Genomic DNA, 24,007 nt, shown 5'->3' on the forward strand with positions numbered 1-24,007 from the left:
CTCTCTCCCCCTCCCTCTCCCTCCCTCCCTCCCCTTCCCTCTCTCCCCCTGCCTCTCTCCCCTTGTCTCTCCCCCTCCATCGCCCTCCCTACGTCTCCCTCCCTCCGTCTCCCTCCGTCTCCCTCCCTGTCTCTCTGTCTCCCTCCTTTCATCTCCCTCTCTCCCCCTGTCTCCCTCCCTGTCTCCCTCCCTGTCTCCCTCCCTGTCTCCCTCCCTGTCTCCCTCCCTGTCTCCCTCCCTGTCTCCCTCCCTGTCTCCCTCCCTGTCTCCCTCCCTGTCTCCCTCCCTGTCTCCCTCCCTGTCTCCCTCCCTGTCTCCCTCCCTGTCTCCCTCCCTGTCTCCCTCCCTGTCTCCCTCCCTGTCTCCCTCCCTGTCTCCCTCCCTGTCTCCCTCCCTGTCTCCCTCCCTGTCTCCCTCCCTGTGTCTCCCTCCCTGTGTCTCCCTCCCTGTGTCTCCCTCCCTGTGTCTCCCTCCCTGTGTCTCCCTCCCTGTGTCTCCCTCCCTGTGTCTCCCTCCCTGTGTCTCCCTCCCTGTGTCTCCCTCCCTGTGTCTCCCTCCCTGTGTCTCCCTCCCTGTGTCTCCCTCCCTGTGTCTCCCTCCCTGTGTCTCCCTCCCTGTGTCTCCCTCCCTGTGTCTCCCTCCCTGTGTCTCCCTCCCTGTGTCTGTCTCCCTGCTTCTGTCTCCCTGCTTCTGTCTCCCTGCTTCTGTCTCCCTCCTTCTGTCTCCCTCCTTCTGTCTCCCTCCTTCTGTCTCCCTCCCTCCCTCCTTCTGTCTCCCTCCCTCCCTCCTTCTGTCTCCCTCCCTCCCTCCTTCTGTCTCCCTCCCTCCCTCCTTCTGTCTCCCTCCCTCCCTCCTTCTGTCTCCCTCCCTCCCTCCTTCTGTCTCCCTCCCTCCCTCCTTCTGTCTCCCTCCCTCCCTCCTTCTGTCTCCCTCCCTCCCTCCTTCTGTCTCCCTCCCTCCCTCCTTCTGTCTCCCTCCCTCCCTCCTTCTGTCTCCCTCCCTCCCTCCTTCTGTCTCCCTCCCTCCCTCCTTCTGTCTCCCTCCCTCCCTCCTTCTGTCTCCCTCCCTCCCTCCTTCTGTCTCCCTCCCTCCCTCCTTCTGTCTCCCTCCCTCCCTCCTTCTGTCTTCCTCCCTCCCTCCTTCTGTCTCCCTCCCTCCCTCCTTCTGTCTCCCTCCCTCCCTCCTTCTGTCTCCCTCCCTCCCTCTCTCTGTCTCCCTCCCTCCCTCTCTCTGTCTCCCTCCCTCCCTCTCTCTGTCTCCCTCCCTCCCTCTCTCTGTCTCCCTCCCTCCCTCTCTCTGTCTCCCTCCCTCCCTCTCTCTGTCTCCCTCCCTCCCTCTCTCTGTCTCCCTCCCTCCCTCTCTCTGTCTCCCTCCCTCCCTCCCTCTCTGTCTCCCTCCCTCCCTCTCTCTGTCTCCCTCCCTCCCTCTGTCTCCCTCCCTCTCCTTCCGTCCCCCTCCATCTCCCTGTCTCTCCCTCCTTCTGTCCCCCTCCCTCTCTCTCCCTCTGTCCCCCTCCATCTCTCTCCCTCTGTCCCCCTCCATCTCTCTCCCTCTGTCCCCCTCCCTCTGTCTCCCTCCCTCCCTCCTTCTGTCTCCCTCCCTCCCTCCTTCTGTCTCCCTCCCTCCCTCCTTCTGTCTCCCTCCCTCCCTCCTTCTGTCTCCCTCCCTCCCTCCTTCTGTCTCCCTCCCTCCCTCCTTCTGTCTCCCTCCCTCCCTCCTTCTGTCTCCCTCCCTCCCTCTCTCTGTCTCCCTCCCTCCCTCTCTCTGTCTCCCTCCCTCCCTCTCTCTGTCTCCCTCCCTCCCTCTCTCTGTCTCCCTCCCTCCCTCTCTCTGTCTCCCTCCCTCCCTCTCTCTGTCTCCCTCCCTCCCTCTCTCTGTCTCCCTCCCTCCCTCTCTCTGTCTCCCTCCCTCCCTCTCTCTGTCTCCCTCCCTCCCTCTCTCTGTCTCCCTCCCTCCCTCTCTCTGTCTCCCTCCCTCCCTCCCTCTCTGTCTCCCTCCCTCCCTCTCTCTGTCTCCCTCCCTCCCTCTGTCTCCCTCCCTCTCCTTCCGTCCCCCTCCATCTCCCTGTCTCTCCCTCCTTCTGTCCCCCTCCCTCTCTCTCCCTCTGTCCCCCTCCATCTCTCTCCCTCTGTCCCCCTCCATCTCTCTCCCTCTGTCCCCCTCCCTCTGTCTCCCTCCCTCCCTCTGTCCCCCTCCCTCTCCTTCCGTCCCCCTCCATCTCCCTGTCTCTCCCTCCTTCTGTCCCCCTCCCTCTGTCCCCCTCCATCTCTCTCCCTCTGTCCCCCTCCATCTCTCTCCCTCTGTCCCCCTCCATCTCTCTCCCTCTGTCCCCCTCCATCTCTCTCCCTCTGTCCCCCTCCATCTCCCTCCCTCTGTCCCCCTCCATCTCCCTCCCTCTGTCTCCCTCCCTCCCTCTCTCTGTCTCCCTCCCTCCCTCTCTGTCTCCCTCCCTCCCTCTCTCTGTCTCCCTCCCTCCCTCTCTCTGTCTCCCTCCCTCCCTCTCTCTGTCTCCCTCCCTCCCTCTCTCTGTCTCCCTCCCTCCCTCTGTCTCACTCCCTCTCCTTCCGTCCCCCTCCATCTCCCTGTCTCCCTCTCTCTCCCTCCTTCTGTCCCCCTCTCTCCCTCCCTCTGTCCCCCTCCATCTCCCTCCCTCTGTCCCCCTCCATCTCCCTCCCTCTGTCCCCCTCCATCTCCCTCCCTCTGTCCCCCTCCATCTCCCTCCCTCTGTCCCCCTCCATCTCCCTCCCTCTGTCCCCCTCCATCTCCCTTCGTCCCCCTCCGTCTCCCTGCCTCCGTCTCCCTGCCTCCGTCTCCCTGCCTCCGTCTCCCTGCCTCCGTCTCCCTGCCTCCGTCTCCCTGCCCCGTCTCCCTGCCTCCGTCTCCCTGCCTCCGTCTCCCTGCCTCCGTCTCCCTGCCTCCGTCTCCCTGCCTCCGTCTCCCTGCCTCCGTCTCCCTGCCTCCGTCTCCCTGCCTCCGTCTCCCTGCCTCCGTCTCCCTGCCTCCGTCTCCCTGCCTCCGTCTCCCTGCCTCCGTCTCCCTGCCTCCGTCTCCCTGCCTCCGTCTCCCTGCCTCCGTCTCCCTGCCTCCGTCTCCCTGCCTCCGTCTCCCTGCCTCCGTCTCCCTGCCTCCGTCTCCCTGCCTCCGTCTCCCTGCCTCCGTCTCCCTGCCTCCGTCTCCCTGCCTCCGTCTCCCTGCCTCCGTCTCCCTGCCTCCGTCTCCCTGCCTCCGTCTCCCTGCCTCCGTCTCCCTGCCTCCGTCTCCCTGCCTCCGTCTCCCTGCCTCCGTCTCCCTGCCTCCGTCTCCCTGCCTCCGTCTCCCTGCCTCCGTCTCCCTGCCTCCGTCTCCCTGCCTCCGTCTCCCTGCCTCCGTCTCCCTGCCTCCGTCTCCCTGCCTCCGTCTCCCTGCCTCCGTCTCCCTGCCTCCGTCTCCCTGCCTCCGTCTCCCTGCCTCCGTCTCCCTGCCTCCGTCTCCCTGCCTCCGTCTCCCTGCCTCCGTCTCCCTGCCTCCGTCTCCCTGCCTCCGTCTCCCTGCCTCCGTCTCCCTGCCTCCGTCTCCCTGCCTCCGTCTCCCTGCCTCCGTCTCCCTGCCTCCGTCTCCCTGCCTCCCTCCCTCCCTGTCTCCCTCCCTCCCTGTCTCCCTGTCTCCCTCCCTCCCTGTCTCCCTGTCTCCCTCCCTCCCTGTCTCCCTCCCTCCCTGTCTCCCTCCCTCCGTCTCCCACCCTCCCCCTCTATCTCCCTCCCTCCCTCCCTCTCCCTCCCTCCCTGTCTTCCTCCCTCCCTGTCTCCCTGTCTCCCTCCCTCCCCCTCTGTCTCCCTCCCTCCGTCTCCCACCCTCCCCCTCTATCTCCCTCCCTCCCTCTCCCTCCCTCCCTCCGTCTCTCTCTGTCTCCCTCCCTCTATCTCTCCCTGTCTCTCTCTGTCTCCCTCCCTCTCCCTCCCTCCGTCTCTCTCTGTCTCCCTCCCTCTATCTCTCCCTGTCTCTCTCTGTCTCCCTCCCTCTATCTCTCCCTGTCTCTCTCTGTCTCCCTCCCTCTATCTCTCCCTGTCTCTCTCTGTCTCCCTCCCTCTATCTCTCCCTGTCTCTCTCTGTCTCCCTCCCTCTATCTCTCCCTGTCTCTCTCTGTCTCCCTCCCTCTATCTCTCCCTGTCTCTCTCTGTCTCCCTCCCTCTGTCTCCCTCCCTCTCCCTCTCTCTCCCTCTCTCCGTCACCCTCTGTCATCTCACCCGTGTGTGTCAGCCCTCAGCCTGGGCTGAGACAGCTTCCCAGCGTGCACACAGAGCCCCCCTGAGACAGCTTCCCAGCACTCACACACAGCCGCACCGCACCCGAGTACTTCACGGGTCTTTAAAAGACCATTTACATGTTAATAAAGCTTTGTTGTATTTCACCTCTTAGGCCCCTGCATCTCCACTTTGACAATCACTGGAATCCCCCGGCCCCCACAGGGCAGAGTCTCAGAGTTCGGGCTGCTGCAACCGTCAGTGTTTACACTATTTTTTTTTTTTTAAACGCATGTAGGTTTTCTGATGGATACATCTGCCAGTGGATTCCTCACTGACCCAAGGTGAGGAATCCACAGGCAGATACTGTATCCACCAGAAAAAGCGTTACCGAAGGTAAGTAACTTGTTAGTCTGCAAGGTCCGCGGGCCGCCGAGGAAGGCTTGCCGGGCCGCTGGCGGCCCGCAGGCTGTACTATGAGTAACCCTGATCTAGTGTATCATGATATACTGTAATATCATTGTAGGAGAGTAGGGTCTGCTTTCTATGGTCACCCCCACTTTTTGCTTTTGCTTCACTGGTTGTCGACTTAGATGTGACTGTGGGCCTGCTAATCAGACCCACAGCCCAGATGTTCTCTCTCTAAATTCATACTATGTACTTTAGGTACATAACCCAATTGGTAAGGATCAACCTCTAGGTCACTGTACAGTGTACCTTAGGTACCCAGGGCATGAGTGTACCCTAGGCCTACCAGGGGCTGCAGCATGTATTATGCCACCCCTGGCTGGCCTTCCATCATGACACAACTGGCTGATCACTCAGCTGGGGCAAGGTCGTGTAAACACCCCTTGCTTAGGTATAGTATTCCTATACCTACCTTATATATAGACACATGGGTAACCTTTCAGTCACTCCTATGGCAGGCCTTAACAATCCTGAAGGCAGAGTGCTTGGTAACATGTGAGATGGTGCTCTTGCATGAGCTGAGCCTGTCTGCAGCTTTCGGAACCATGTCCTTATAGCTGTTCTATGATATCGCCTACCATATACTCTTAAAGTGCCTTATAATCCTCGCGGTTATGGTAACTATGGTTTGGCTTTATCAAAACATGTTGTGTAAGGTGTCTAACACTTTGGAATAATACCCCCACACCATTTCTGGTGATGAGGATAGTATTCCCCCTCTTTTAGAGGGGGAAGACATGTTGAAGACCTACTACCCGGTTAAAGTTAACCAGAGCCCCAGCATCACAAAATGCTGCTGCCACAGACATAAGTCTGACCTCCTGCTGCTGGGAGTGATCCCGGCAAGGGAGGCTTGGACAATAGGTTTCCTGCCTTGGGAGGTGCTAGCACCACCCTAGACAGGACTTAGTGTATTGGGGCAGGGAGGGATGAAAGAAACGAGACACTGCCGGGGGCGCACAAGGTGTCCCATGCATAGTCAAGTTCAAACCGGTGCTGGGGCACTCCAGCCCCAGTCCTGGCGCGAAACTGGACAAAGGGAAGGGGGTGTAACCACCCCCCTCCCTGGTCCCACCCATAGGAGGGACCTAGCAGGTAACCCAGCCCCCCAGATTAGTATAAGAGTGGGAGCGGAGTCCCTAGGACTTTGGATTATCCTGAAAACTGAAACTTGAACAGAAACTCTGGACCTTCGACAATCGACTACGGAAGAAGATTGAAGAATCTCCCTTGTGGCCAACGAGTGGCCACCCTGTGCAAACAGGCACCATCAAGCGACCTGTCGTTTGCTTTGCCTAAGTTCTACGAGTAACCGACTGCAGAGCCCGACCAGCGCTTTGACTTCCAGACTTCTCCGACCCTGATCCACATCGTCAGCAAAGCTGAGATCCGTGGAGGCGACGAGAGACGTGGGACCGGCTACCTGGGAAAATTGGCTACTTGCTTGAGAAGCCCTAACCCCGAGCACCATCTGCACCGAAGATCAGCCCTCCACGAGTTCTGCGTGGGGCCCTTCTGCATTTTCCTGCTCGACACGTCTGTCCGGTTGCTTGCCCGTTGGCTAGTAGCCTTTGTGACGACGAACCCTTGACTTTCCACCGCTGGTTTGGCTCCTCCAGACTGGCCCTTGCTTCCCTGTGAAAGAGAAGCACCTCAGGCCTTCCTGGTCTGCAACAGAAGCGAATCATTCATCCTGCGTGGGTTGCGCTTGCCAAGGCTTGTTGGGTCCGAATTCGACATCGACGCCGTCGACAGCAAGAGCCCTCATGGGACAGCTTGCCTCCTGGTTCTGGTCGTTCTCGACGCCTCCTGGTACCAGTGGCTGCTGTGACAAGCTTCACCTCTTCACCTGCATCTTCACGCCATCGCCTGGTTCCTTCCCGGCTCCTGGCTGGTGACCTAGACTCTGTCCTCTCTGCTTGCAGGTACCATCCTTTTTGATTCCAATCTTGGGATCCACCGGACACTCTTCACTGACTGCCTGTCAGCATCTTTTCTTCAGGCATCCATAGGAGTCAACAACGAAACCCGACGCAAGTTCACACCTGTGCACCCGCAGCCCGTGGGCTAGGTAAACTGAGTACTCCGGTGCTCACAAGGGTATTGACTATCCTAGGGTCTAGTTTCCAAGTCTCTAACTCCTAGCTCCTTCCTAAGTGTCCTAAAACTCTTTATTTCTAAACATTACTATTTCTATCGACTTTACGCATTACGCGCGAGTGTTTCCACTCTGGACCTGAATCCCGTGGGCCTCCCACTGCCTAGTAACTGGTAGTATGGTGTAGCCCCAGCGATTCCCTAGGCCTAGGCCTATCCTGTGTTTGTGACAGTGGTCCTTATACCACTTACTTAGTATACGGTTTGCGTGGCCCCTAGGGCCTAACTGTATTACTTACCTGTGTGACTTATGTATGCTTAATTAAGACTGTGTTGTACTTACCTCTAATCTCATAAAGAGTGCTGAGGGTATTTTGACTAGAATAAATACATTCTATTTTTATATATATCTGTTGTGGTGTCCTTTCATTTGGTATTCAAGGGATTGCAAATGGTATAACAGCTGGCTTCACATGCCATACAGAGTTTAGCCTAAGACTGCTCTTGTCCATGCTACCACTAGGATAGCTGGTCTATAAGCTTGACTTTACAACCAATCACCATAAGGGTTATTTGGACTGATACAACGTGTACACTAGAACTAGTGACATCATATATCAGGCCAACTTCTCACAATCATGTGGACCAAATAAGTCTACTCTCCCCATAGCATACTCAGCCTCCCAAGTCCTTGGCACTTCTTCCCTAATGCTTATGTTAGGAGTTAAGGCAACAGTGGGTTTCCCAAATGCATTATTCAAATAGTTAGATTTGACTCCGTTATTGTCCGACCCCTTCTGTCAGTCCACTTCTTCCAGGCTAGGTAGTACATTAAAACGATTGAGTGGGTATGCCATATCTTGTACTGTGATTTATCAACGGGACCACCCTACTCTGTACTCCATAGTCAAAATGGCTGGGTTTATAGAAATATCCTAGTGGAACAACATTAATCTGTTCTACCGAAATTGGACTATTGCCCACCCTACTCAAGATTGACTGAATTAAGTGTGGGGTCTTAAAATTTCATATCACACAATCGCCAGCCAGATCCTTACAACCCCTTCCTATCCAGCTCACCCTTCTTGCCATTTTAAACTTTATAAAGAGTCTATCAGTTAAATCAGTCCTAGCCCCAAGCCAAGATAGCGATTTGTTTCTCAAACTTTCACATGACTCTACCATCCCCTTTCGTAATCTAGGGACATTAGCTAATACCACTCTGTAGGGGGTTGCCGCCGGAGGTAAATCTATATATATCACTTGTTTTTCAAGCTCCGGGCCCTCCATTGCTCCAAGATCTTTCATCACCTTTGGCTCCTCTATCTGATTATCTGTACTTCCACTACGGGCAATTGGCTTGGGACAAGTACCCACAATTCTGTTTCCAGTTGTCAATTGCACACTTGGAATAAGAGTGTTTGTGTGAATACTAGAATCTAAATAAGTATTCACTCTTCGAATGCACTGTGTGTCATTGGACTTGGGTAGAAACTCAAATCTATTATGGCATTTGGATAAAACATCTTCTATAGCCCCCAATCTTCCACTCATTTTATTTAGAGTTTCCCTCAGATAAATATGAAGAGCTTCCAATTTATTTCTCACTTTTAGAACTTCATTCTGTGTGCGGGAATCAGAACTGGCTAGCGCCTTTTCCCAGACACACATTTTACTCAATGCAGGAGTCCTACCCTTTTTTTGTACTTTTGTTTGTTTTAAATTTGTACCTACCGGACCCTTTAAACTGGTCTCTCTCTTCTGCTTTGGTAGATTATCTGGATTTCTAGGTTGCTTTGAAGGCGGTTGGGGATCACTCTCAGAATCACTATCTATGACTTGATCTGGGATATTCACGACACACCCATTTCTACCATCTAGTCCGTCTAGACCACTAAGCATTCCCACATGGTGATCATTTATCACTTTGTCATTATCACTAACAGATACAGTGGGACCCTCTACAGTATTGTTCTTATCTGGGTTCATGGCCTCTTCTACAGTTAAAATGTGCTTTTCTATTGCACCCATTGCACCTGTCAGATAATTTAGTAAAGATAGACAAGGCTCTTTTTACTCTGCTTCTTTTGTGGTATGGTTGATGTTTTTCTCTTCCCCATACTGATCCAATTACGCGTTTGATAAATGAATAGAATGAATAATATCTCTTTGATTACTATTGTAAGACTTAATCCTAGACTCAATCGCACACTTCGTACAATAGAGACTGTCAAAATTTTCATAGAGTCCCTCGTTGTTACAATACACAGATGGTCAGCCTATGAACTTGGTTTTCAATTGGTCCAGCACAGGTACGAATGCAGACAATTCCCTTTGTCAATCCAAATGGATAAATCAGGGGTACAGTACCTTCAAACAAAAATGTCACGACAAACAACCGAGAGCCGTGGCCGATCCCTGTCTCTTCTGGTCGATGACAGGCAAGGACGGGCCCGCCCTTGGCCCGGGCGAGCCCGCGCACGTCCTGCGCCGCGGGAGCCCTGACGGTGCTTTATGCGCCGGCTGGCGCGAGGATGGTGCGCGGTTCCTGCTGCTAGTTCGCTGTGCTCTTGGGACTTGTAGTCCAATGGCAGCCCGCGGTAGCTGTGGCAGGTCTTGGCTGTAGCAGCAGAAGTTCGTTATTGGCCTTAGCAGGTCCAAGTCCAGGCACTTTTTAAGGCATGTGCTAAATGAAGTCAGCAAACTATTTCAGGGGAAGATTCTTGTTCCAAATGTGTGCACTTCCTTCATCCTGACCATGATATTGGAAGCCCTTACATATGTTTCAGTTTTCCTTTGGAAATTGAAGGGAGAGGTTTATAGTGTTGTATTTAGAGTTTGGCATGGCTAAGAAAAATTCTTAAATGGCTCCTGCTACATCCCTTAATAATCCTGATCCCAATCCCTTGTGGGGGAAGGATGTGGAGACATACAGACTCATGTTCACCTGAAATCAACTATGTTCTCGCTCTAATATTCCTCTGACTCAAGTGGATGCCCACCAGTTCCCATGATTTCAGACACCTCTTTAGCCAGATGTTGACGTCTATGGACAAGTTGTCAATCTAATCGGAGCCTAAACCATGGATGCCTGGACTCTTGATGTTGCTTGCTTCCCCTCCCATGGTTTTGACCTTCACTCACATACTTCTGTGTTTACCTCCATGTCCTATCGCTCGGCATGCACATCAACAGTAGTCTGGTGACTAAGCTCCTGAGGGCAAAAAGAAAGACTGATCCAAGAAAATCCACCCTCACTTATGTACAGAGACATAACCCCCTACTCAGAGAATGTTGAAGGATTATATTGCCTTCATCATGATGATTTTGAAAGAGTATGACAAACCCACAGTCTCTGCATTATGGCCCAGCTCTGTACCCTTAAGTCTAATGTCATCATGTGAAATACCTCTGCAACCCCTTTCTGGAATCTGACGAGAAACACAAATATAGGATATATGATGTCCCAATCTAAGATCAGGATGCTGATGAAGATTCCTATTACAAGGTGCAAACTAAAAGGGCCCGTGGGACGTGAATATATCTGCCAAGGAGGACCTGAATAATTTGCCTCCAGCCTCGCCACCATACAAGGACACAGTTTCCTACATTGCCTCATGGGTATGGTTTGTACTGAGTTCGACCTCTATGTGCAAACATAGACTGAGGACCTAGTCTTCTTTATTTCCCTCAGTCAACCAAAATGATTTCATTGGCTCCCCTTTTTTGGGCCATATTTTGAATCAGGGCAGCGCTGTATTCAAGAGACCCATATCTATACCAGAAACTCCTCTTTGCTAGAATAAGAAAAATAAGGTTCCTGTCACCTTACCTACCTGCCTGAGGTCCGTGATCAAGCTAGACTTTGTAGTAGAGGCTGCGACTAACAGGCAGTCGCTGTACTCTTTGTTCACTTTGCCAGTTTCCCCAAGGAAGGAAAGTTGCATACTTGAAAGTATGTGGAGGAAGATAACAAGGTTTGGTTACCCTGACATCGCAGCTGGAAACTTATCCCTTCTCCTGATGGGCTATGAGAGGCAGCAGTAGGAGAAGGTGACAAGACTCCTCGATTCCTCCCAGATGACAATCCAGTGATAGCAAAGATTCAAACCTCTTTGTGGATTTGCAGAATCAGGATTCCTCTGCATGTGTCCTGATCACATCCTCTAAAGGAAAGATTGCCGAAAAAGTTCAAGATTTTGCCATCATTCCTACAGCAACATGACTGGCCCCAGTGAACCTCGAATATGCTTACTTTCATGTTGCCACCTACAGGAAGCACTGTGTTCTCTCCCCTTCAGGTATGCTTGAGGACGCGGATAGTTTCAGATTTTGCTCTTTGGTCAAGCAGTACTGCCAGTATCAGCACAGGTATGATGACAGTGGCCACTGTCTTCCCCTACTTGGACAACTAGGCTGGTGAAGGCTTCGACTGAGGTAGCGACCGACCGTGGCACTGCCAGTTTACACAGGCATGTTTCGACAGACAAAGTTCACACATAACGTTATAAGAAATCTAAGATGGTTTTACCCAGATCTTTCTTTTTTATTTCTTCTGACCCAGCCTGATGCATGATACAGCCAGCATAAAATGACAACAAGGTCTTCAATGGGTCACAAACAGTCAAAGTTTTCATAGTGCAGACTTCTGCTCTCACTGTAGTGGTATAATTGTGCCAACTATAAATGCACATCCTACAGGAGGACCTCTACAGCTGCTGTACTCTGGTTTCCTGGCACTAGCAAGATGATGCTTAAAAGTGATAGATTTCTTGAAAACAGAACTTGGCTGGTAGAGTCGTAATTTGCATGTGACAAATGTAAGGTCCTTTTGCCCCTCGACACCCGAGGTTGAGGTAATCAGTGGTACTTCCCAAGAGAGCTGGACCACCCATCTCAATTCACTGTCAAATAGAAGCCTGATGTTGAAGCATGACACTTTCTATACATTAATATGTTGAAACTTAAAAGTGGTGAAGTACTCAAGGCTTTTAATGGGCAGAGTTGAGAGAGGCTGAGCTTAATGTTGACCAACACTAAAACAGATGGGTTTTACCTCCCCATGAAGGCAGGATACATAGCAGCAAGACATCGACTAGGCATCCAGAATAATAGAGCAGATGACCTCAGCAGGATAGGGACAGAGTTTCATGAGTTGAAACTGGACCAGGCTGTGGAGCCAGTCTGTCTGCCAGCTGGGGCACCCTGATGATTTATCTCTCTGTTACAGTGTGAAACACCAAAAGTTCATACCGTGATGCCAACGTTCTCAACCCAAGAGCATTTAGCGATGTATTCACTGTGAAATGTGCACATTTCCTCCAATCCATCTGTTTTGCCTACTATTGCAAACAATCCTGGAGTGCAGCTGCAGCATAATCCTGGTGACTGAATTTGGCTTGGTTGATGTGGTATCCAGAGCTCCTACGTCTGTCTGTACAACCTCACCTCCAATTTCTAATGACAGAGGCTGCTGAGCACAAGAGCATGTTACTGCATCACAGTCAATTGTATCTCTACTTCTCAACATGGGCCCTACAATCCTAGAATTCGAACATGTGGACCTTCTCTAGAAATCCATGGATGCGCTGACCAATTCCTGGTCAAGATAAAGTAAAAACACATATGATAAGTGAAGCAGAAGAGTTTGTATCTAGTGCTCGCAAATGTGAGTACACCAGACTTGTGAAAACTCCATGAACTCTTGCCCTTGTCTGTTGCACCTGGCAATTTAAAAATCCTACATGTCATAACTTGTACTGTTGATGGCCTTATCCAACTACAGGAATCAAATTTTGTCATTGTAAAGTCACTCCCAAAAATCCCCCAAAGTTAACCCTAAAAGTGGTATCTTACTTCAGCCTGAACCAGACGGTATCTAAACCAGTGGTTTTTAAAGTCACCTCAATTGAAGTAGACACTAAACATGATAGATGGAGAGTGCTTAGTTACCATTTGGACAGGAAAAATCTTTATACAGAACAACTCAAGTGTGTTGTGGCCTTGTTCCAGCCTAGGATAAGACAGGCAGTAGCTGTAACCACCACTGCCTGGTAGATGGTGAACTGCACCAATTTAGCTATTCATAAAGCAAAGTGACAGCTTCTAGGCTGCATGACTGTGCCCTCGACCAGAAGCAGGTCCTGAAAATCGGCATTCATAAATAGCAGGCATGTTGTCCACTTCTGCAAGGTAGTTTCTTAACTGTAATGGTGGTTCTCCAGCTTTGTTTTTTAATACATTCAGACATATCTGGCCTCGCCTACCTGGTAATTGGTAACTGTTATTGGTTTGTCTTTGTGCTATATAATCAAAGGGACAAAGGTGCCCAAGGAAGGTGGTGCGGCAGGATAGGGAAGTATTTTTGGTGTCACTATTTTTCACATTTTACTAGAGAATTTCCAGCTTAACATGGGGAATGTTCATCTGTCCCTGTAAACATGCTTAAGAACTATCTTTACAGGTAAGAAACTTACTCTTAATATTGTCTAGTTCAGAGGTATTCATTTAGTGACCTCGGAAGTATGAAAGGCTGAATGGACATGCCAGGTTTCATAACATTAACTTTCAGGTCAAACACAGATCCTAGCATTGCATGCATCAGTTCACTGAGGCATCAGATCACGCAAGTGATTACCTACACACAAAAAATAACAGTCCAGTAGAATAATCACTCAGTTGTTTGGTACAATAATATTTACTTATCTTTTTTATTATTTTTATAGGATTCGGACCTTCGCAGTGCACTTTTATTAGAGCAGGCAGCACACTGCTTTATAAACATGAAGACTCCCATGGTGAGAAAGTTTGCGTTCCATATGATACTGGCTGGTCATCGGTTTAGCAAAGCTGGACAGGTATGATGAATATCTAATACATTTCCATGAAAAAATTAAGTTTGAAGGAGGTGGATTGCTAATGTAGATCCATAGCCAGCCACCTTGTCTTATTGAATAAAGCTTTTCAAGGTACCATTTTGTGACTTATTGTATAGAGTAGTTTCCTAATATCTTGTATAAAAAGGGTTGTATGACGGAAAAACGCAGGTCAAAATATTGCAAGCCTTTACAACGCATTTTTTTGCATGCATATGCTTTTACCTCGCATGCCATAACCATGCATTATTAGTCTATCTAATGTAAGTATTTGTAAGGTAAGTTTAAATGTGTGTGTGGTTGTGTGTGTGTGTATATATATCTATGTAAACACACATATATATACTAATCTTTTTAGTGGGAGACCCCCCCCCCCCTCCTCCCCTTCCCCATATCCCCCCTTCCGGAAGGTCCCTTACTTAGCTTAAATGCTTGATAAAGGCCTATACATGGTAAAAACCTGCAGGGTAATAAATGTGTGGTAAAAGAACTGTGATGTAAAAATTGCATTGTAAAGACTGTTTCCTGTGAAAAAAAGCTACAGTCAGTGAAACTAGGTTCCAACATTTACTCCAGTATTGGAGCCTTCCATAGATTCACATGCCTGAATCATTCCCCGTCGTCGAGACGGGAGTCTCCGGTACATAAAAAAGCATTGCTTAGTATTATAGCAAACTGAAAAAAGGCCTAGGCCCATTTTCCTTTGCAACCCATAACCTTCGTTATGTAAAAAAGGACTAAACTTGTCCTTGAACCAACTCACCCTCTAGAACACTCCTGAGAGAACCTTCTGCCCCTCAGATTTTCTACCGCACGTTGTGCTAGGGAGTCTCCTTTGAGCTCTGCTCAAATTATACAGTTGGTTCTAGATTGAGGAGTTTTTTTAACTGAATTTTCTACATCATCTTTTGGAGAATGCCTGATAAGGAGAAGGGCTTGTTTAGGGCCTGTGCCACCTGTTCAAAGAAGAGATTATATACTGACGATCCTCATAAAGACTGTATATACTGCCTTTACCCACACCACCAGGCGAAGGAGTGTAAGGTATGTCGTACCTTTTCTAATAAGACTCTGAGGGATCGTGAAGGCAGACTGTTAATTTGGCTCCAAAAACTTAAAACCAGGAAGGACGTCGTGTCTAGTGACAGTGATGAGGCGTCAACTGTTTCAAGGAGGTCTCAGAAGAGAGGTAGATCTCCTCAGGCTTATACCTCAGGGGAGAAACCTGAGAAGGCTCTTAAAAAGACCACTTCTTGGTCTTCAGAGCGCAGTCCCTCAAAATCTTCTCAAATTAAAGAAAAGGAGAGCAAGGGTCATGCTTCAGGGGTGAAACATTCAAAGAAAACAAGTTCTGAGCCTTCAAAATCACCCCTTAAAATTGAACATACGCTTAAAAAGCCAGCGTCTACTTCACCTGAGGAGAAATTAGAAAAATCTACATCGTCGACGGGATCGTCGACGGGATCGTCGACGGGATCGTCGACGGGATCGTCGACGGGATCGTCGACGAAGAAAAGTGAGATAAAGGTCATTATTAAACCTATACCCTCGTCGACGATGGTATCATTGACGGCAGTGTCGACGCCGAGAGCGTCGACGACGACGACAATGACGACCACAACTACGTCGACGACGGTGACAACTACATCGTAGACGACGGCGGCATCGGCGACGACGACGGTGTCGTCGGCGGTTACTATGGCAATCTCGTCGACGGGCTCGTCGACGAGGGAAAACCCCCCCCAGAAAAGCGGGATTTTGCCAGGAAAAGAAGGATTACCCCAGACATTACGTCTCCTAGTAAGGTAACACCTCTGGTTCCATCCCATTTATTGGAGGAGGAGGATTCGCAGGAGGATAATGAGGGTCCGTTTGGTTATGCAAGTAGCCCCTCTCAGTTACATGTTAAATGTCAGGCGGATGACTGGGAGGATGAGTATGGGGGTCATCAGGACCGCCCCCGACAACATGATCAGGAAGAGATGGTGAGTTTTCCAGCTTCTCTACTGACGGATTTGCAGTTCATGTTGGATGATTACAAGAGGAGTCATCCTTTGCCTCATTCTTCCCAAAGGATTCCAGTGGCTCCGTCGCACACTGTTTCATGTACACCAGTGCGAAGACAGGAGGTACCGGTTCCTGTGCCAATATCACCTTTGCCACAACCGGTTCTAGACACATCTGACGATGAATAGCAGGAGGAAGGGGAGATAACAGATCCTAGTAAGGAATGGGATAATTATCTGATTCTGTCCCCTTCATCTCCGTCACCGAGACCTGTGGATTCCCCTCCGGAGGACATTGGAGGGTTCCATAATCTGATGGGGAGCGCCGCGCAGAGATTTGCGCTCAATATGTCATCGGATAAAGCAGAATGCTTTTTATATGATTTCAAAGAACCGTTTCGCAAGACGGTTAGATCTCTTCCAATTGTGAGTCATCTATGGGAGGAAGGTCTCAAAGTTATGGAGATGCCGGCAACGGTTACTCCAGTGCTTGCTAGGCTGGACAAAAAATACAAAGCGCCTTCGGATGCTCCGGATTGTTTATTAGGTCACCCCAAACCGGACTCGGTTATAACTCAAGCGGCGCAGCAAAAATCGAGGAATCAGTCTGCTCCAATTTCAGCGCCACCGGACAGAGAGGGTAGGCGCTTGGATAATTCAGGGAAGAGGTTTTCGTCCATGTCTTCTCTTCTGGTCAAGGCGGCAAATGCCCTAGCCATCCTGGGCAGGTATGATAGGCAAATGTGGTGCGACCTATCACCATACATAGACAGCATACCTGAAGCGGACAGACAAGAGGCCAGGAAAATCCTCCAGGAAGGTGAAAGGACTTCGGCTAAAGTCATAGATTACGCAATGGACATTGCGACCACGGCCTTCAGATCTCTGGGAGGAGCGGCTGTTTTACGCAGACAAGGATGGTTGAGAGCAACATCTTTTAGGCCTGAAGTCCAGAGTAAGATCTTGGATCTTCCGTTCAATGGGGAAGATCTGTTTGGAAAGCATGTGGATGAGGCCTTACAGAGTATCAAGAAGGATACGGAAACAGCGAAATCTCTGGGAACATTACAGTATAGAAAAGTTCCTTTTCGTGCCTCAAGAGGTAGGGGCCAAACCTCTTATAGAGGGGGTTATCAACAAGGCCGCTATTCTTCCTACTCCACATCATCTCAGCCATATCGTCAACAATATTCACAGAGACAGACAGGAGGTTTCACAAAATCTACTCCTAGAGGTCGAGGAGGTCGCCAAGGGAAAGACACCACCCGAAGACAATGACAGTCTGGTGACACTTATTCCTCATATGTCGCATATTCCCCTGGGTGGAAGAATTTCCTATCATCTTCAAAATTCGCAGCAGATAATGACGCACCAATGGGTCCTCCACATAATACAATTCGGTCATACTCTAGAGTTTCTGGAAATTCCCCCTTGTACACCATCAAGATTTCAAGAGGTCAAGTATTTACATCAGATGCGTCAAGAAATTCGGATAATGCTCCGAAAGGGAGCAATAGAACCGGTACCGAATTCCCAGAAAGGAAGGGGATTTTATTCCCGTTTTTTTCTGATCAAGAAAAACGTTCTTCAATGGCGCCCCATTTTGGATCTCAGATCCTTAAATACTTACCTCAAGGATCAAACCTTCAGAATGATCTCCCTCCAGGATATTCTGCTGCTATTAAACCCAGGGGATTATATGACCAAACTGGACTTAAGGGATGCGTATTTCCATATCCCAATCTATCCTTCACACAGGCAGTACCTTCGGTTCGTGGTGGCCGAGGATCATTACCAATTCAAGGTGCTTCCTTTTGGTCTGAAATCAGCCCCGAGGACTTTTACAAAATGCCTGGCTCCAGTGGCAGTGGTTCTAAGGAGACAGAAACACCAAGTGTTTCCTTACCTCGACGACTGGCTAGTCAAGGCTCCTTCGGCAGCGTCAGCCCGGTTGTCAACATGGGCTTGCATAGAACTATTTGCCAGATTAGGCCTCACTCTAAACGAGGAGAAGTCAACTCTGCAACCGTCCAGAAATATCACTTTCTTGGGAGCAATTCTGGATACGGAGGTAAACAGAGCGTTCCCCTCCGAGGAAAGACAGTGGGGAATAATATCCCTATCCCAGACGTTTATAAAAAGAAGGTCTCTTTCAGTACGCAAGTACAAGTCAATGCTGGGAACGATGTCATCTTGCATTCCCCTCGTACCTTGCTGCAGACTACGCATGCGTCTGTTACAAGAGCAGTTGGATCTTCAGTGGCATCAAGCGACCGGATCCTTCGAGGATATAATCAAAGTGACGCCGCTCATGATCCACGCGGCAACATGGTGGACCCGAAAACGAAACATCTCGCAGGGTCTTTCTTTCCTGACTTAACCAGCTCCATTGGTGGTTACGACAGATGCGTCCTTGGAAGGATGGGGAGCATTCCTTCAGGATCTGCAGGTCAGCGGTCGTTGGAAAGCGAACGAACAGCAATTGCATATCAACCTTTTGGAGCTCAGAGCCGTCCGCTTAGCATTGTTGGCGTTCCTGCCAAGGATTCAAGGTGCAGCTGTGTTGATAAGAACAGACAACACAACAGCAATGCACTATTTGAACAAACCGGAAGGAACAAGATCACTCTCCCTGTCTCGGGAAGCCCAGTGGATATGGGAATGGGCTCTACGACACGAAGTATCCATTACAGCGGAACATCTTCTAGGGGACCAGCACACCAAGGCGGATACTCTAAGCAGACTAAAGTCTGTCTGTCACGAATGGGAGATCGACAACGAGATTTTGAACAACATCTTCCAGAAATAGGGAACTCCGACAGTAGATCTTTTTGCGACAAGGGAGAACAGAAAATACCGGTTCTTCGCAAGCTGGCTTCCCCAACGGGGATCTTGGGGGAATGCTTTTTTGATGGCAGTGTCAGGCATCTTTGCCTACGCCTTTCCTCCAATTCCCCTCCTGCCGCAGGTTCTTATGAAGATTAAGAAAGAACCATGCAGGTTAATCCTGATAGTTCCGTGGTGGCCCAGACAACATTGGTTTGCGGAGCTTCTTCTACTGTCAGAGGAGCGCCCGATTTGCCTGCAGCCGATACCATCGCTGCTGACAATGTTCCAGGGGGAAGTTCTTCATCCGGATCCAAAACTCTGCATTTAGCAGCCTGGCTCCTGAATACTGCGAATTTCAGCATCTGAACATCCCTACGGAGTGCAGGGAGATTCTATCTAGAGCCAGAGCGGATAGTACAAACAAAACAAATCGGATGAAGTGGAAAAGGTTCTGTTTATGGTGCAAAAGGTCTAACATTCATCCGCTGCATTCAGAAGCTCACAAGATTATTCCATACATCTTGCTTTTGGCTAAGTCAGGTTTGGCTCATGCATCTATAAAGGTACACCTAGCTGCAATTTCACGCATTAGAAGAATTGCCACTGGTCCATCTCTGTGGTCTGCTAGAGTCATCAAACAATTTATGAAAGGTCTATTCCGAGTTTTCCCTCCAATAAAACCTCCACCACCTCTCTGGCAATTGAACGTCGTTCTTTCACAGTTGATGAAACAGCCCATTGAGCCAATTCACAGGGCGGAGCTGAAATTTCTTTCGTGGAAAGTTGCGCTTCTCATTGCGCTCACTTCAACCAGGAGAGTGGGGGAGATTCAGGCTCTCAACGGTTCAAGAGCCTTTCTTTCAGTTCAAGGAGGACAGGATAATACTTAGGACTAATCCAAGATTCATCCCTAAAGTTCCAACTGACTTTCATTTGAACGAACCATTAATTCTCAAAAGATTTTTTCCACAACCATTAACAGCGGCGGAAAGAGCTCTCCACTCGTTGTTTGAAGTTCTATTTACAGAAAATTAAGCCATTCTGCAAGTCTTCACAGATTTTTGTTGCCTTCAGCGCACCCAGGAAGGTTTTCCCTTTGTCAAAAAGGGGAATTGCCAGATGGCTTTCTAGTGCCATAGTGTATGGTCATCAGGCAGCTGGACGACCTCTGAATGCACGAGTCCGTGCACATTCTACAAGAGCAGTCCCCACCTCTACTGCTCTATTCGCAGGAGTACCGATCCAGGATATCTGCAGGGCGGTGACCTGGACGAGTACACACACCTTCACCAGGCATTACTGCTTGGATGCAGTCACAGGGAGAGATGTGGCGGTGGGAGAAGCGGTGCTGAGGAACCTTATCCAGTAACGGTGAGCCTTCTTATCCCTCCTTCCTTTATTATGTACTTTGGCACATTTTATTGTTGTTTATTGTATTACCATTTGCAAAGTATTTTTGATATGTGGAATTTGGTTTACAGATACCATCTTTATCACACTATATATGTTTCCTGGATTCAGATTCTGGCTAACAATAGATGTGCATTTATTTACTGCTCGCTATTCTGATTCAGGCATGTGAATCTATGAAAGGCTCCAGTACTGGAGTAAGAAAACAAGTTACTTACCTGTAACTGTAGTTCTCCAGTATTGGACCTTTTATAGATTCACATGCAACCCACCCTCCTCCCCTGAGAGGCTCACCTCGGGTTTAGCACAAAGGGTGTTATTGCACAAGTGCACGAAAATCTGAGGGGCAGAAGGGTCTCTCAGGAGTGTTCTAGAGGGCGAGAGGCTCTGATTGGTTCAGGGACAAGATTAGTCCTTTTTTACATAACGAAGGTTATGGGTTGCAAAGGAAAATGGGCCTAGGCCTTTTTAGGTCTCGCCTGACCCAGCGCATGCGTTGGTCTGGCGAGACTTATTGAGAGGGCTCCAAAAAGTGCTACCAGGCCAGCCTAGAGCTACAGTGCATGTGCGCGGGCGCGCGCGCCACGCTTTACTGCGATTACTTTAACTTTCGCGGCTGCTTTGATGTTTGATCGCGATGGCGATAACTTTCACGGCCCCACGGATGCTTTGCATAGCCAATAGGTCTCGCTTTTGGGACCTTATAAGTATTTAGTTATGTAACTGTTGCATAGCTAAACACTTATAATGTCCCAAAGGCGAGACTTATTGGCTATGCCAATGCTTGTTTCAGTTTGCTATAATACTAAGCAATGCTTTTTTATGTACCGGAGACTCCCGTCTCAACGACGGGGAATGATTCAGGCATGTGAATCTATGAAATGTCCAATACTGGAGAACTTAAGTTACAGGTAAGTAACTTGTTTTCTTTGATGACTTCGCAGATGCGGACCTGTATTTCAAGCAGTATTCCTCAAAAGTGAACACATTCCTGTAAGGAATGTGCACCGGTGTGGTGAAGGAAACCGTGGCTGCTTAGATCACCATTGCTAAATCGAAATCCTGCACCACCCATTGCTACACTGCAAAGGTGGCACACCCGGGCAAAGGTGTTTTCTTCCAGGCATGTGCCCTTCAAATACATATATTCAAGGTTCTGCATAGGCACACACATACTGCTGACCACGCTGTAGAGGTTTCTTTGCAAATTTGACGAGTGTATAAATCATCTCTGCCTAGAGGGAAGCTGCCCAATGCTTCCATTATCTTTCACCCCTTTTTTCGTTCTCAGTTTCTTTGGAATCTGCTACGGGTTAAGAATGGGAAAGAGCCTGGACATAAGAGTAGGATAAAGGTACATTCTTTTCAACTTTGTTACTTTTAGTCTATGTGATATTTGCCTTTATCTAGGTATTCTTGCTGACCCCTTGGCCATATGCCCGAAAATGCATGCCAGTTGGCTTTGTTATTATTTCTAAGAATTATTTTTATTGAAGAAGAAACACAAACTAGCCACAGTTAATGACACAGTAATACAGTGCATGCAACAATTGCAATCTTTTCTGTTTTTAGATCAGCCCAACCATACAATATGTCTGGAGAACTCAGTTTGCGACCCCGCCGTGGCCAGGTAGTCTTCACTCCTGCAAAGGGGGGGAAGGGTTCAGTGGAGCACATAACATCCCTCTGTATTTGTTCCAGTTCCCCCAGATTGTCGATCATTTCGACAGATACCCCCCCCCTCATATATAGCTCTTTCCATCTGCATTCACCAGTCCTTATCTGACTTCCAGTCTCGGAGTGTGGGCGCCATAATTCCCTTCCGAGTTCTTGCAGTGTTACATTTTGCCACCACATTACCCAATGTAGCCCAGGTCCTTTCCTTTGCCGTTAAAAATCAGTTGCCTCCCAGATATTAAGAAGACACAACCGGGGTGTGACCTCCATAGATTTCCCATAAACTTCCCACATTTTCCCTGTCACTTTACCCCAATATACTTGTATCATCGGGCAGTTCCACCACTGATGGAAATATGACCCCTCTTGAACTCAGCCTCTGGGGCATTTATGGAGAGCTTAAAATACCTATCTTAAGCAACCTTACACTGGTATAGTATACTCTATGTAAGAGCTTAAGCTGAATTAGCTTGAACCTGGACCGAATTGACACCTCTCGGTGGGGGGGGGGGGGGGGTGGTGGGGAGATGCGAGTGCCTCCTGCCAATCCTCATCATCTAACTCGCCCACCTCCTCCGCCCATTTGGCCCTGATCTTCTATAGCGCATCAGGTGTATTATTTAATATTTTCCTATAGGTCAGGGAGATTGCTTTATCTTTAAGGTAATCATCCAGGAGTCTGTCTTCTAGGGGCGAGGCGGCCGGCAGATCTGTACCCTTGGGGATAGCCCTGTGCAAGGTGTTCCTAACCTACAGGTATTGAAAGGTCTCCCCTACACTCAACTCGTAATCACGCTGAAGGTCCACAAAAGGAACCACCTTACCTCCTGCCCAAACGTCTCTGACCCTTGAGAGCCCAATAAGTTCTCACTTGTCAAACCCAGCATGAGTTGCCAAAAGCCCCAACTGTTCGTCTCCAGAAGGGGGGTGTCCTGCGTAATCTTATTCTTCCATCCCAGCGCGGACGTAACCTCCTGTAGTCCCGTAGTCGCAGTTAAAGTGTACAGTGGACTGTATGTCTTTTCCCCAAATAACGCCCCCTGGTGACATGTTAGATCTGTCCATCCTGTAGGCTGGATCAGTAATTGGCCAATGCACCCAGTGGTTCGTGACCACCAACTGGGAGGCCCAATCGCCGGGAGGGCAAAAGCCCCATCCTACCAGCTTTTCATCAGTTTTGGCAATGCAATGTGAGAGGGGCAATTATTCCAGAGCAGGGTCGGGACTTCTAATTCCACGGTTTGAAAGTACTTGTTCGGGACAGGGTACGGCGTATTTTGTAGGGCGTAAATAAAGCGTAGCAGGGCCATCATTTTATAAATCGCTGCTTCCTCCCAATAACGTAAGTGGCAAGGTATTCCAATGTTTAACATCCTCCTGTAGGCGGCGAAGTGGGGGAGCCAAGTTTTCATCATAAAACGCCACTGGATCCGGAGAAGCATATATCCCCAAATACCGAAAGCAGTCAGTTAATTCTTTTTTTTTTTTTTTAGATTGGAGACAATAGGCAATCATGTGCATGCATTTAGTCGCTGTTTATGATGTATATGGTACCAGGATGCAAAACTCAGCATAAGAATAAAATACCTCATTCATCTTGAATATATAAAATATGGCAGTGGAAACCCAGCGCCAGACCCCCTGGCTCCCGCAAGCGCCATAACACCCGACGCCGATACGACGCCAACACCTCCACGCACTCAATGCCGGCGAAACTCCACCTGCTTCCAGGCTGCCCCCAAGCTCACCCACGGACCCTTCATCTGTCGAAACTGCAGCTACATCAGCCAGCGCAATCCAGCACATCCTGCTCATCCCAATAAAGCAGGCCACACCAATCTCCGATGCATACTACTCAACACCCGCTCAGTCCACAAGCATGCCGTCGAACTCTGGGACCTTCTCGATTCTTCCTTCCCGGACGTCGCCTTCCTGACGGAGACCTGGATGAACGCCTCCTCGGCGCCCGACATAGCCATAGCCATCCCGGACGGCTACAAGATCACGCGCAGGGACCGAAACAAGAACAACAAACCGGGAGGAAGAAATCGCCATCATCCACAGGAACACCATCAGAATTTCGACCAACACCGAAGACTCCTCAGCACGGCTGAACACCTAACCTTCCAGATCCACGTCGATCACAACACCACCCTCAGAGCAACCCTTGTCTACGGACCCCCGGGCCCCCGACCACAGTTCAGCGACTCCATCGCCGACCTCAGTACGCATGCCCCCACAGACTTCATCCTTCTCGGAGACCTGAACTTCCACCTTGAGAACGACAACAACTCCACAACCCTGATCGACAACCTCGCCAACCTTGGACTCAAACAGCTTGTCACAACGCCCACCCACTCTGCCGGACACACCTTCAACCCCATCTTCCCCACCAGCAATCACGTCACCATCAGCAACACGACCA

General features: G+C 49.7%; 1 protein-coding gene across 2 annotated transcripts in view; it reads left to right on the forward strand.

The window, feature by feature from the left end:
- Positions 1 to 24,007, forward strand: part of TRAPPC8 (trafficking protein particle complex subunit 8) — a 1,257,619-nt gene that overhangs the window by 661,795 nt on the left and 571,817 nt on the right. For both annotated transcript variants that reach the window (XM_085605699.1, XM_085605700.1), the window contains one exon: positions 13,511 to 13,642. In XM_085605699.1, the coding sequence (XP_085461825.1) occupies positions 13,511 to 13,642 (132 nt within the window). The remainder of the gene's footprint in view (positions 1 to 13,510; positions 13,643 to 24,007) is intronic.

This window comes from Triturus cristatus, chromosome 5_1 (genome assembly GCF_964204655.1).
Source record: "Triturus cristatus chromosome 5_1, aTriCri1.1, whole genome shotgun sequence".
In the NCBI taxonomy this organism is placed as follows: domain Eukaryota; kingdom Metazoa; phylum Chordata; class Amphibia; order Caudata; family Salamandridae; genus Triturus; species Triturus cristatus.